General features: G+C 42.1%; 1 protein-coding gene across 11 annotated transcripts in view; it reads left to right on the top strand.

The window, feature by feature from the left end:
* The window catches only part of CELF2 (CUGBP Elav-like family member 2), a 548688-nt gene that overhangs the window by 516158 nt on the left and 17472 nt on the right, over window positions 1–15058 (top strand). For 9 of the 11 annotated variants that reach the window (XM_071424129.1, XM_071424123.1, XM_071424121.1 and 6 more), the window contains one exon: window positions 8498–8617. In XM_071424129.1, coding sequence (XP_071280230.1) covers window positions 8498–8617 — 120 coding nt within the window. Of the gene's footprint in view, window positions 1–8497; window positions 8630–15058 lie in introns of all 11 variants that reach the window. The other 2 variants (XM_071424122.1, XM_071424126.1) reach the window with 1 other exon arrangement.

Here is a 15058-nt window from a genome sequence, read left to right as displayed (position 1 = left end):
AATACTGATGAGCCCTAGTGAAAGGCCAACTGCATCTTCTTTTAGCAAAAATATTAAAATGCCCCCATTTCTCCCCCTCCCCCTCCAGATTCTCCACAAGAATAAATTAGAACTTGGAGGTGTGGTTATTATCACAGAATAATTAGACCCCATGGGATTAGAGACACTCAACGTTTGCTAATGCCCCTGGGTTGTGATTATCTAATAATGATGATGCCTCTGTCATTGCTTAATTATTCTTCCCCTTTAAAATGTACCTTCTGCAGTCAGAGCCCGTAGGATGAGCTCATTTCAGCCAGAAACACCACTGCAAATTCCTGAGAGCAATGTCACACGGGCACCATGATTGACTTGCCCACTTCTCCCCCACACTGTGTTTATAATCCTCATTTCATAAACTCCAGCATTACTATATTTGAATCATTCCCCTTTTCCATAAGACATTTCATTTGTGTGTTTAGGAGGAAACTCTGTGGCCTCCATCTCTTCAAAACAACCAGCTGGGTTAGTGCTACATGAAGATAACACATCTAAATTGATTGACCTTAAATATATAAGATCAGATCTGTGCAGAATCCCTCCTAACTCCAGGTCAGTGGTCCAGACTCCCATCTACATAAGAGCCTCCTACAGCTGGGTGCTATTCTCTGTTTAAGAGAGTGCCACCACAAAACTAAGATAATATAAACCAAAGTCAGAAGCTTTGCATAGACTTTGTCCAACACAACAAAACTTTGTCCAATATCTTTTATTTTTCAGTCAGGCCAGTGGGTGTTCCTCATCTTTAGACAGAGTTTTCAAGACACAGTTCCAAACATCATTGGTTATTGCAACTAAAGATTAGAAAGAAAACAGAGAACGCAGCCTTAATCTGATTATCCTTAAATCCAGTGATGTGTCTTTGCTTTATTATCCCTCTTGGACTAAACAAGGGACAAAGGCATATTTTGTTTACCCAAGAGATTTTGTATAGTAAACAGAGATTTTAAATTCATCTGGCTAAAATTAGAGATTTCTACTTTGGGGTTAATATTTCTTTTTCTTTTGTCCTTATAATTCTCTTATAAACTCTAACATTTTTATTCTGTTGCTGACTGAGGAGCTGTTAGAAATATAATTTTTTATTTTGTTTTATGGCCTTTTTTCTCTTTGTATGATTTCTTTATATGCTTTCTTTACATTATCCTACTGTGATTTTATTTTCTGTTGCACATTGCTGAATCTAAGAGGAATCCAAAAACTCAAGGAAAGATCCAAGGTCAGAACTTCTTTGGTTAGATTGTTATAGGTTGGGCCCTAGAAACCTCACCCACACAGTGTAGTTGTGGCAGCCTAGAACCAAAACCACAGATGAGAGTTAAGTGGCATATTCAATGTCAACCTCTGCTTCTGTAAACAGACCCAAGAACAGAAGCTGGTTCTACTGTTCAGTTTTCAACACATCTTCATTCTTCAGCCTTCTTTCATTCTGCCTTAGCGTGAGCTGGCTTTCTCTGCTTTTCTCCTACGCTGCTCTAATTCCCATAGAATAATTGAGGTTGGAAGACCAGCTGGGTCTGTGACCCAACTCCCTGCTCATGTGAGATCAGGTTGATCCAAACAAGTCTTAAAAACCTCCAAGGACATGGATGGAGCAATCTGGATCATCTGTTCCAGTGCTTGTACAAATGTTTTTAATTACATCTGAACGGAACCTCCCTTGTTTCAATGTACTTCTCATCTTCTCTGCATGTGCTGTTGCTCTATCTAATGCATGGCCTCCTTTTAGGCACTGGGGGCTGCTTTAGGTTCACCTGGAGCTGTATCTTCTCCAGCCTGAACAAGCCCAGCTCGTTACAGGATGAGTGCTGGAGCCCCTGACCAACTTGCTGACCTTCCACTGAACTCCCTCCACCTGATCAATGTTCTCCTTGCAATGAGGAGCCCAAATCTGCATGTAATATTCAGATATGATCCAACAAGCACTGAGTAAAGAGGAAACATGGATGTCCTGTCTCCTCTTCCACAGTCCAGGGTGCTGTTTGGTTTCTTTGCTGCCAGTGCATGCTGCTGGCTCATGGTCACCTCCCACCAAGATCCCCACAGGTCCTTTTCAGCAAAGCTTCTCCCCAGCCCCATCCATCCCCTGCTGTGTTATTGAAGGGGATTATTCCTCCCCAGGTGCAGGACTTTGCATCTATCCTTGTTAAATTTCATAAGGTTCATGTTGGCCAGTTCTGCCCATCTGAATTCCTCTAAATGTCAGCCATTTAGTCAGCACCAGTGTCAGATCCATTTTATCTGGACCTTGGAGCCAGTGAGCTTAGGAAGGCAGCAGAAAACCAGAAATACACCCAAATTCAGTACGAGAAAGAGGATTCTGGACTTAGACAACTGCCAATACAGATCTGCCAGGAGTGTCTCCCAAAAGAGAACATTTTCTCTGCAACTTCTCATGCTTAGCCACAGAGATGCTGAACCTAAAGTTTGTGGGCAATATTGATCCCTGGTGCACTACTACATCATCTTAACTTCAGCAAAAGAAGTACTTTGAACACTGAGTTCTTTAAATTCTCCATTAAGTAAAACAATAAGAACAAAGTTGTGGTTCATAAGTGAGTGGTGATAAGCAAGTGGCTGATATCAGACTAAACACTGAGCTTCCTGTTGTGCCATGCATTTGTAGTGACAGAGAATTGTGGAGTGTAACAAGGGCTGCCTAAAGGAAAGCTGTCAGCAGGGCTGACACAGTTGCTTACCGTGGTGGATCTCTGTGTGGAAAGTCCCAGCATAGTTAAGCCAGTCTTGGAGCTGCCCTGAAGCCCTGCAGCACCAGAAGCCTGGTTCTGCTCCAGAAACATTATAGCTGCTCTTCACTTGGATGGGGCTGGCAGGGTGTAGAGCAACTCTCCATACCCAGAAAGAGCTGAAGCTGCTCTTGCTTTTCTTTGCCCATTCTCTCCACCAGTCCTGCCCTAAAACCAAAATAATGTTTCCAATAAGAAACATCTCTTAAAATGTTTATAATGCCTCATGTGCTTAGTATCTTACTCCAAGACTTGCAGTTTGTGGATCATTTCCAGACAAGATGCCCATGTTGGAAAAGGAGGAAGGGAACAGGACAAGGTGGAGAGGAATGGAGAAGTGCACTGTTTACACTGTCCATGCATAGTGCCAAGTCACAGGCATATATATATAGGCATATAACTAGGCAATATAGCAGGGAGTTTCCAAGAGATCCAGGGGTTTTTGGGGTTTTTGTGGTATAGGACTTTGCTGAGAAGTCATTGGATTTTTTTTTTTCACTTAGACATTTACCAAAAAAAAAAAAACAAACAAAAAAAAAAAAAAACAAAAAAAAAAAAAAAAAACAAAACCAAAAACGGAAAGAATGAGCCTGACTACACACTGCAAACCATTTCTCTGCTAAAACATAGTGGCACATGTGTGATTGGAATAGGTCCTTTCCTTCAGTGCCACACACAGTCAGAGGTGGGTTATTTAGTTCTTTGTCTTCAGCAGCCTTCCTGCACCCTGACCTCCACTGTGGGAAAAGGATTCCTGAAGATGCTCAGAGAGATGGAGCACCTCTCCTATGGGGAAAGGCTGGGAGAGTTGGGGTTGTTCAGCCTGGAGAAAGCTCATTGCAGCCTTTCAGTGCTTAAAGTGAGCCTGCAAGAAAGATCAGGACAAACCTTTTAACAGAGTCTGTAGAAATAGGACAGGGGCAATGCTTTTAAACTAAAAGAGGGTAGATTTAGAATAGATACAAGGAAATTTTTTTATTATGAGAGTGGTGAGACACTGGCACAAGTTGCCCAGGGAGGTGGTGGATGCCCCATCCCTGGAAACAGTCACAGTCAGGTTGGATGGGGCTTTGAGCAACCTGTTCTAGTTGGAGATCAATCATTGCTGATCTTTAAAAATGCCTTCCAACTTAAACCATTCTCTGATTCACTTTTATAAACTGGCCTGACACATGAGAGGGGTGGGAATTGCCCAAGGCTGTGCTACAGACAAGCACAGGTCTGTGGTTTCAGTATAGCAAGAAGCTCTACCGAGGGCACTCCTTGGTCTGAGGTGCAGGAAGGAAACAGGCATGACAAAAAATGTGCCTGTGCCTCCAAGATACAGCGTTCTAAGGGACAGGCAGCAACTGTGAAGGAGCAGAAGGTCTTGCAACAAAAATCATAGGAATTGCTTTCACAAGAAGTTTGAGGGAAAACTGGGAAAGGCATCAGTAGCATCTGGTAGTTGAGATCATCCACATGGTCTTTAGGGCAATTCAGCCCAAACTGAAATAGAAATCTAAAGGTGGGGTGTCTGAATTGAAGGTCATTAAATCTCAGAAACAGTCTAGTTTTGACTAGACTAGCTTAAACTAACAACGAGCTGCCAAAGGTGGGGAAATTAATTCCATCCACAGTGTGTGTAGCAAAGCCAAAGAAATATTTACACATCATTGCCTTTCCTAGATGCTGTTATCCTGAATCTAGTTCTCCAGCTGAGGCAAATCCAGATGATGTAAATCATTATGACTCTATTGACATAAGCTAGCCAAAAGAATGGCCAAAAGTTTCTGGGCTAATTCCTGTTGTTTTTCTAGGTTGGCATAGTTTTTAGGAATTGTGTTGAAGTGTTATTTAAATTAAAATTTAAAAGAGAAATGGCTCATTGCAGTTAAAAAAAAAATATTACTGACCTAAAAGGTGTTATAACCATTTATAGGCAGAAGAGAATGTTTTGAGAACATTTGAAAATGCCAGCTCCTTCCAGCCTTAAAGACCTCCATAAGTGCAGCATTACCAGTTAAACACAAATATCTGTATTGTGTAGAACAACCACTCCAAGTAAAAACGTGTTCTCTGTGTCAAAGAGGAATATATCAATGAATATATTAACCAAAGGCCAAGTTTCTTGGCTTGAAGCTTGAAGCTGATAGCAAAAATTTCCTCAGTTAAATGGAGGAAGCACAAAAAGAGGAGGGGCAGGCACTGAACCCTTCTCTGTGGTGCCCAGTGGCAGGACCTGAGGGAATGGCCTGAAGCTGAGCCAGGGGAGGTTTAGGTTGGACACCAGGAAGGTTCTTCACCCAGAGGGTGAATGGCACTGAGAGAGGCTGCCCAGGGCACAGCACTGAGCCTGGCAGAGCTCAAGAAGTGTTTGGACAATGCTCTCAGGCACAGGGTGTGACTCCTGGGGTGTCCTGTGCAGGGCCAGGAGCTGGACTCGATAATCCTTGTGGGTCCCTTCCAACTCAGCATATTCTGTGATTCTGTGAATGTTCTGGTGTGGAGGCTGAAGTGAGTGGTGATATTTTTTTTATTTTTCTTTTTTTTTCATTTATTTGATTTCAGAGGAGCCTGGTAAAACCCAATTTATAAATTATGTAGGTAGCCAATCTATTTTTGTCTTCTGGACAACTGAAAGACATAAATATAGAAAGTATTCTGACAGTGAATTATTCTTCCTTTGCCATTACTCTGAGCATTTGTGGAGCCCAAGAGTTTTGCTGACACAAGAGAGTTATACAGGTTCCCCCAAAGTAGTGCAGTCATTTGCTGTTACCACAAGGCATGTGATTTTTCTTCTTTCCCTTCAGTTTAATATATGTTACAATTTTTTAGTTGAAAGAAACTAGAAAATGGCAAAGGACAGGAGAAGCATAGTCCTTGTCTCTAGATGGATTTTATCTGGGAGCACACAAAGTAAAAACTTTCAGCTGGTATAAGCCTTCACGCTTGTCTTGTAGGCCCTTTTAACTTTTGTTTCACCTTCCTTTAGATTTCTGAGATACAAGACATGCCATTGCTTCATCTGTTGGTTTTATACAGCATTTTGTTAGAAATGTTCACCTCTGTTAATATTTTGTACCTTTTATAGCCCCTTTATGGTAATATTTTAGCTCACCGCTGTCTTCATCTTCATTTCATACATGTAGGCCCCAATCAGTTAGTTACAGATCTCAGTTAGTGTGGGGTCTCTCAGGAATCCTCATCCAGAGGTTGCTTGATCTCTCCAAGCACCCTAAAAAAAGGAGTTCCCTTCATTTCTATTCACCCCCTGTTCAGTAAGATGGTGGAAACCACACAATGTGTTCAGTTTCTTTCTTCTCAAAGAAATATTAAGCCAAAGAGGGTTAATATGCATTGTCCCATTGCATCTGTGAGGCAGGCAGAAGAAACACCACAACAACATAATGAGTGTGTTTTTAATTACATCTGAAGGGCACCTCCCTTGTTTCAATGTCCTTCTCATCTTCCCTGCATGTGCTGTTGCTCTGTCTAGTGCATGGCCTCCTTTAGGGCACTGGGGGCTCATTCCTGGGGAGTTTTAGGGCTTCACCCAGTATTGTACAGTGAGTATGTGCCAAGTCTTTATTCAGGCAAACTAGATAATCTGCATTGCAGCTTCAAGTGGGAGAAGCACTGAGGCCCCTGCTCTTTATTTGCCTGATGGAATAGAAAAACTTGATACCAAAAATAAAAGAGAAAAGAGATGTTGGCCCCAAAACTGACCCTCCCTGGAGCACGTGTTTGAGCAGCCAGGAATAAAACCCCAATATTTCACTGTGGGCTGCACAAGAGGGAAGGTTTTAAGCAGATTTTTTTTGCCTTCTCCAACAGATGTGTTGACAATCCATAAGCATATGGCTCTTGTTCACAGGAGCTATTTGCCCCCAGCTTTATTGTAATTTACAGGCAGTTTCCCAGTCCCCATTTCTCTCATTTCTTAACTATATGTGTTTACTCAAGAGAAAATGGTAATAATCCTCTAAAGCAGAAAATGGATGGAATTTAGTCCAGTCAAAACTAATCAGATCCTTCAGATTTGAGTTTTATATACTTCATTTAAATCTTTTGCTAATGAGCATTGACAGAAACACAGACCAGTGTTGGTCACAGGGAATTCACTTTGTTTTTTCCTCTTCTCTCTGCTGGTGCCCACATTATCTGAAAAAAGTGGGGTTTTTAATTTGTTTTTTATTACTTTTTTTAATCAAAGACATTATTGGTTTCTTATTGCTTTGTGGGGACAGATTGAATAATCAAAGCTGCTTCTGTTTGCAACACACAAAATTATTTGAGTTAATGTTGCAGATGCTAAGAGACAAGGACTGCATAACAGAGTCTGGAAATCTCTCTTCCCCCACAGCAAGAATGTTCTTTGTACTTTGAGGCCCCAAGAGTGTGAAAACTTGTCTTTGGTGGGTCTTAATGTTGCAAAGGCAGGTTATTTGTAGGTTAGGGCTTCAAGGTTTACCCACAGAGTGAAAAAAGTTCTTCCTACTTTCCTTACTGGATCCTGTCAGCTCTAGAGACTTCACTTTCTTGAGGGTTCACTGAGTAATCTGATGTGTTTGACAGCCCAAAAAAGCACCACATAAAAGTGGTCTTAACTATTTCACAGCTAGGTCATGAATAGCAGCAAAAAAAGCCTGGCTATAGACATGATGTGCCTCCAGTACATCATCAACAAAACTCTGACTTTAAACATTTGCTTTTCCTAAGATAATGCAATGTTATAACAGGAAAAAAAAAAAAAAGGAATTCTTTATGAAAGTAGGGCTCAGGAGATGCACTAAAAACTTAATTGCTTCTGCAGCTTTTATGAGTGTGATTCATCTGGTGCACCTTTACCTAGCTGTGAGTTAAGTGTTTAATCTACACTGGCTATTCAAGGCACTTCTGTGAGACAGACAGGTATTTGTAGTTCACCCAACCTATCCCAAGTGATGACTTTTTACTACTTTCTATGACAAGTGAGTCTCTTTCTCTCCCTAAACACATAATTTAGATGGATTTATCTCACTACCTTCATCATTCCCTTGACATTGTAGCATCAAGGACATTTTTTCCACCTTTTCCTCTGGCAGAGCTTTTGGGGATACATACAACACCATAGGGGTGCATATACATGACTATCTATATACAAAGGCCTGCATAAATGCCTGCAATAAAATACATTTTGTATTTACCTGGTCATTCTTCTTGTTCTAATCTTCAGGTCTTTAAATGGAGTTTATACAGTGTCCAAGAGCATGGTGTCTTGACTTAGAATAATTTAACTTACCCTTAGAACATTTGGGGCCCAGAATAGTAATCTGTTGCATGACAAAATTACTGAGTAATTCTTGTTTGTGTAATGATGGACTCTGAGGCATGTGGCAAAATCTCAAAAGCCTGGTTAGCTGATCAACCTGGTTTCTTAGATTGACTGACAAATTTCTGAGAAAGTGTCTGATCCCAGACATACTGGTTTGGTATTATATTTGCAAATAATAGCACTGAATTTTGTGATCTAGTATTTGCAGTTCGAGGCTCATCAACACTTCCCATGAACAATCACACTGTTAATGTCTTGAACAAGATTGGTCTCGTTGATCTCATTTTCTTTTTTCCTTCTCCTTGCAAGTAGCCCTGTTGTGCTCCTGTGTGTGATTGTAAGCTGCTCTGTGATCAAACAAAATAAACAAAGTTGATTGCCTTAATTTTGCTTTGTTTTTTTCTCCTTTCAGTGGCTGCATCAACTGCTAATTCCACAGCTGGTGCGGCCATGAATTCTTTGACTTCTCTGGGTACTCTCCAAGGACTGGCTGGAGCCACTGTTGGACTGAATAATATTAATGCACTAGCAGGTACCGTAAACAGTGAGTATTTATTGCTGTGGTGGACAGCCTTCCCCAATAATCATGCCACAAAAACTATCAATTGCAAAGTGATAATATGATTTTTAATCTCTACACCAAATAAGGCGGTCAAGTTGATTCAGTTCCATACTACTACTAGCACTGCATATATAGTTCTCTGGAGTCTTTTAGTTTCACACAGTTTGTTCTGCAAAGTGAATTTCCTTGTGTGCCTGCAGAAAGACTCCTCTTCTTGCAGTAAATGTGGAAGGTAAAAGAATTGTCACTGGGGATTTGGGTTGTCAGGGTTATACAAGAGGCTCCTATTTCACTGGGGGAGTCTGACAACAGGTGTGTCACCCCAATGTACAAAACCTCACTGAGAAATGTAGTGCCACAGAGGCAGTCCTTTAAAACATCTGTAAGAATTATCTAATTGAGAGCAACATGCTTTAAAAATGAGGGCAAGTCTTTGGCTTTTAATTGGCAAGTATGGGAGAACATGCAGTCAGTCACCTGAAATGCCAGAGCACACACACCTATCCTATGACATCTTAAGAAACCCTGGCATCTCCAGCTAAGAAGATGCCAGTAGTTGTTAGAACATTCTTTGTTCTTAGCCCTGGTCAAGATTTTCTTGAAGAAGGAGGATTATTTTTTTTTTATTATTATTGTTTCTGCTATGATGATTTCACCTTTGCCTGTAACAGAGGAGATTTGCCCAGCTGCATTTTTCTCCCCTCCCTCTTTTTTTTCTTTAGCTGCTGTTGCTCCTTGCATTTCCTTTTGCAATGCAAGGAATCTATTTGGTCATTGCCAGTCCATGACCCATCATAATGTCCCCTCAGGAATGGATGTCCTCCTCAGTATCTCTTGCTCACTCTGATGCTCTGCATGATGTCCTTTCTGTCACTGTTACTTGGCTGCTCACCCAATCTTTTTGTTCTGTGATCTCTGGTTGGCATTGTTGGGAGCTGGGAAGGAAGGGGGCTGATGGATGTCCATGTAGCAATGTTGAATGGTTGCATGGGGTCTCGTGTAAAACAGGACTTGCTTCTGGCAAGGACATGTGCATTTCACACAAAACAACCTCTTTGTAAATGCAACTCAAGGACAACTTCAGAAAAATCGGTATTAGGTCCCAAAATGGCAGATGTTAGTTTCCTTTCTTCTTATTCCATTAGTGTCAAAGCAGGCCACTGGAAATGGCATGCACAGAAGGCTAACTTACCTCCTCTCCTCTTGTCAGCTCTTGTAGTGAGAGAGCTACCCTGTCATTAGCAAGACACCATTAAATGTCCTTTCTGATTACCAGCCATTGTGCTTCACTTGGTGTATAAAAACAAATCACAATATCAAGAGCAAAATATGCCATCCCACTCCTTTCCCTCAGCAAGTAGTAGGAAGTACTGGAGCACTCCAGCATAATGTACCCCTTCATCAAAACCAAGCAGGAGTGAATCCTGTGAGCTCATTGTGTGGGAACCCTTCTGTTGCACTCCTTTTAGCACTCCTTGCTAGGCTGCAAGCAAAGAGTTTACATTTTCTCAGCAACTATTTTGAGGTGATGTGTGTGCAAACTTATCTGCATGTGTCATTTGAAGTATTAATGATGTATTCACAACCTGGTACCAAATTTCAGTTTGTTTTAAGTCACCATTGCTTCCATGGACTTGTACTGACAGTGACTGCAGTCCCAAATCTTCTTCATGGATGTTTTTATGGATATGTGTATGGTGCTTACCAAATGTATGTGGGTATGTCTGTCTATGTTTATACATACTTGAGAGAGAGAGTTAAAGAGGGGAAACTGCTTCCCCATGACACAGCTCAGCATTAGGGCACTGTTTCCTTCAAAAGGGAATTTGATTATCACTTTCTGGTACTCATGATGATAGTGAAGCATTGCTCAAATTACAATAACCTCCCCTGTCTATTCTAATGACAATCTGGGGCTTTTCCTGATCACCATGTCTGGCTCAGTCATGCACACTCAAAACTTGGGAGATTGCCTTTGGGAAAGCTGATATTCAGTAAGTCTGGTACTCCACACTGACATGGCTTATACCATGGTCACAAGCAAGCCCATAAGAAATATTCACTGGCCATGAGCATTCCTGAAGTAACTGTGCAGCAAACTGGGAATTGAGTGACATGCTTCTAGCTGGGAAATTAGAAAATCCAAAACACAATCAAGCAGAGCTTAACCCAAAAATTAATCAGAAGGTGGCACTGGGTTTGGGCATTGATTTATAGAGAGATTTGAAGAGATGTTCTTCTGCCTAACCCAAGTCCTGCCCTGCACATGAGAATCACATGGAGAATGTCTTCCACACTGAGCTCACCAGAAGACTTTTATCTGTTTTCTTGGTCCTGTCTGGGTCTATGAAAAGAAGCTGTGCTATGGAAGTTGATAGTGCTGTCATTGTAGAGAGAAGCATTTTAAAAAGATGTCTGGAGGCCTTAAATAAAGTGGAGTATGGTAAATTTAGGTGTCTCCAATGTTTTGGCAGCAGTTCTACCTAAGTGTGGGGATTTAGTCTTTCCTCAGTTATTCTTGTAGCACCTAAAGCTTTAAATGGCAAAACACTAGACTGCCTGCTTTGAGCATGTAAATTTAAGAATTCTAAGTACCAAAAAGAATTATGAATTATGAGGAAAAATTACTAAAGAGGGAGGAAGTGATTATTTGCAATTAAGAAAAAAGACCATACCTTCAGAATACTGGACAGCTATGGCACAGTATTTGTGTGTGACCCCAGGGCAGTCACTTAGCCTTTTTGCCCCCTTATTTACATCTGTAAAACAGAGATAAAACTATTCATGACAGATTTGAAGGTGCTTGAAAAGCACTTTGAGAGACCTTTGGACTTGCCAAGCTTTGTTGCTTTTGTACTATGTAAAGAAACTCAGAAAAGTAGAAGGCCGTAGATGAGAGGCTCCAAAAGGTTATTTCACAGAAGGGAGGAAGGGACCAGAGTTCAGTGTGTGACTGAGGTGCACTGGTAGAGATAATAAGGAGATGGCAGAGATGCGTAACAGCAGCTGGGCCTCGCAGATTTCATAAAAATGTAAGAACAGAAAGCGTTGGGTGCTTTCTGCAGCTGTGCTTTGCTCAGGAGGGAGGTGTTTGCCACACGGGGGCCGTGGCACAGGAGCTGTGCCCTTCCCAGGAGCCGTGGGCTGCGTTGTCTGGCTGATGGCAGATCTGGAGCCACAGGGTGGGAAGTGCTATTGATTCCAGGGGAAAGGAGGGGGAGGATGCTGCCCACTGCAACACAGAGCATGTTTATCTAATGGGCCAATGACTCACGAAAGATAACATGGTATCCTAATGCTACCTCTGTTACCAAGTTATTTCAACGCTCGAATGAAAGGAGAGACACAAGCTGCTTTATCAGGAGCCTTTAGTTTAAACAGTCCATGCAAGCAATGACACAAACCTAAGTACAGAACAGCAGAGCAGGCAGCAGTCAGCCTCAGGATCAAATTATTAATAGTAGTAATATTTAATATATAATATAGTTGTTATTATTATTGTTTTATTTTATTATTTTTTTATTATTATATTTTGAATGCCACTCTATCACTCCCACTCCTGAACTGGATAGGGGAGAGAAATAACAAAAGGTTTGTGGGTTGAGATAAGTGCAGGGAGAGATCACTTACCAGCTACCATCACAAGCAGAACACTCCTGACATAGAGAAATTAGTTTAATTCATTACCAATCAATTCAGAATAGAATAATGAGAAATGAAGCCAAATCTTAAAAACACCTTCTCCCCACTCCTATATTCCTCCCAGGATTAACTTTATTCCTGAATTCTCTACCCACTGTGCCCAGTGGTGCAGGAGGACAGGGAATGGGGGCTGCAGTCAGTTCATCACACATTGTTCCTGCAGCTCCTTCCTCCTCAGGACTCCTCACATTGCTCCTCTGCTCCAGCATGGGGTCCCTCCCACAGGAGAGAGTTCTTCACCTGCTCCTTCAATGTGGGTCCCTTTCCAGAGGAGCACTCCACAAATTGCCCCAGTGTGGATGTGTTCCATGGCATTTCCCTTCAGGAACAGGCTCTTCCAGACTGGGTCCCCCACGGGGTCACACAGCAAACCTACTCCAGTGCAATCCTCTCCACAGGTGCTGCCAGGAGCACTGCCTTCCTGTGGGGTCACAGCCTTCTTTGGGCATCCACCTGCTCTGGTGTGGGCTCCTCCATGAGCTGCAGGTGGATCCCTGCTCCCCCATGGACCCCCAGGTGCTGCAGGGCAGAGCTGCCTCACCCTGGGCTGCACCAGGGGCTGCAGGGGAATCTCAGCCCCTGCCCCTCCTTCTCCATCGACCTTGAAGGGCTGTTTCTCTCACACACTCTCACTCCTCTCTTCTCTAGCTGCAGTTACCATTGCTCAGGGTTTTTTCTCCTCCTTTTACCAAGTTACCTCAGAGGTGTCACTGATGGGCCTTGGCCAGCAGCAGGTCCTTCTTGGAGCCATCTGGAATTGGCTCTGTAGGACGTAGGGGAGGCTTCCAGCAGCTTCTCAGAGAAGCCATCCCTTTATCCCCACCACCACCACCCAAACTCAATGCAGTTTTATAACTGGAACCATTATACAAGAAATACCCAGGTCTGTTGAGCTCTGACAGGGGTTTTTGTTCGAAGCAGTGGCAGCCAGTACCTCCCATCAGTGATGCTCTGAAGTGGGGTGGAGGGGAAAGAGAAGTCTTCAAAGTGAGACATTTTATTAAGGAAAGGCTAAGAATATCACATCTCTGTCAAGTGTTTAGTCACACAAATTATAGTAAGATCAAAAGGTATAATTTATGCAGTACAATTCTCTTAATTGGCACAGAGTCTGGTGGAGCCAAAAAGGTGCCACTTGAGCAATTGTCCTGATTATTGGAGACTCAAAGGAATATGCTTTTCAAATCTACATAAGAGGCAGAAGGATACTGGGGTCAGCATCTTTATCCTCCTCTGTCAATGCTGGATAATTCCCTGCAGTATTCTTCCTGTATCTAAATTACACATGGAAAAGGTTTCTGCCATCTTCCTTGAAGAATGTTTCCCAGTCTAATTAAATTATTAATTTACTATAAAGTGTCCTCTGCTTAATTTCCCCACTTTTGCCCAATTTACATACCAACCCTTATTATTGCCCTGAAATTAAGCCCTTTCCTTCTCTTTACTGTTCCTCTCTTTGGGATCTTAATATGACACCACCAGTCACATCTTCACCCACCATTTTACCAATCAAAACATTAGACATTGTCTAAGAACTGATTGCTGATGATTTTAGGTGCCCCCCCCCCCCATTTTTCTAGGGACTGATCCTCTGTACCTCTACAGGCTTGTTAAGCCCTTTAGGTTGTTTGTGAGCTGTTCACCTAGAAACTGGGGAGCTGGGATGGCTAATTGTGCAGAAAACATGCTCTGCCTCTCAGTCCTGGTGGGCTCTTAGTGCTCAGGCTGACATAGGCTGGGTGTGTGGAAGTTGAGCAGAGCGCTGAACCCTGCCATGCTTTCAACTTCCAACAGCAAATTCACTTTTTCTGGAATTTCTGAAAGACCTGCTAGCAATGTTAACTCCAACATAACTCATTTTGGAGTCATGCTGAGCGATAGAAGCAGAGGAGAGAAGCTGTAGCTCAGGAGTTTGTCCACCATCAAATCAGAGCAGTACAACTCCTTATGCAGCCCACACTGTTTGCACGGATGAGGGATGTCATTTTCTGCACAGCTAGCAATCCCATCTGAAATTTCCTCTTTAGCAGCCATCCCAGTTAAATTACTCTGTTACTTATCAGGATGGAGAATTGCTGAAAGTTAAAAAAAAGGGACTCAGCTTCCCTTGTGAAGAAAAACATTGCTAGAAATAAATGCTTTTGTTTCTTCATGAAAGATGCCTAGTCTGGGTGAAGTATTTTTAGTCACTCTGGGTGTGCTGTTACTCATCTCTTGTGGAGTGGCTGGAGTAACTGGAGGAGGAAGGTGGAAGCAAAGAGCATCACAGTCCATCTTTCTACCACAAGCCTAGGAGACAAAGTCTGTAATTGTGTAGAGGGTTATAATAGAAGCATTTAGGTTGAAAAAGGCCTGTTTTAAATGCAGTTAATTAGGTGTCACTACGGGACACGAAATAACACAACGCGCACACACTGCTGTTCTCAAGGCAAAAAAGGGAAGTTTATTTTCTGACTCCAACATTTATAGATTTCCAAAAGTGACAGTGGATTGGAGGGTTGAAAGTGCCACCTCTCCAATGACACTGGACAAATCAACAGTCCATCAAATTTCTCCTTCTCCATAAAAGAATGCAAAACAATAAGTTATTTACAGGTGTGTGAGAAAGTTCATTACAAGAATGTAAACATCAGAAGGCTTAGAAAATCTCAAAAAATCAGGGCAACAGTTAGGGTTCTCTGCTTACTCTGTATAAGCAAAACACTTCTG

Source organism: Agelaius tricolor, unplaced genomic scaffold, assembly GCF_023055355.1.
Source record: "Agelaius tricolor isolate 1412-34295 unplaced genomic scaffold, bAgeTri1.0.p SCAF_3, whole genome shotgun sequence".
Lineage (NCBI taxonomy): Eukaryota > Metazoa > Chordata > Aves > Passeriformes > Icteridae > Agelaius > Agelaius tricolor.
The sequence above is the reverse complement of the archived record's forward strand: the minus strand, read 5'-3'. Positions and strand labels throughout refer to the sequence as shown.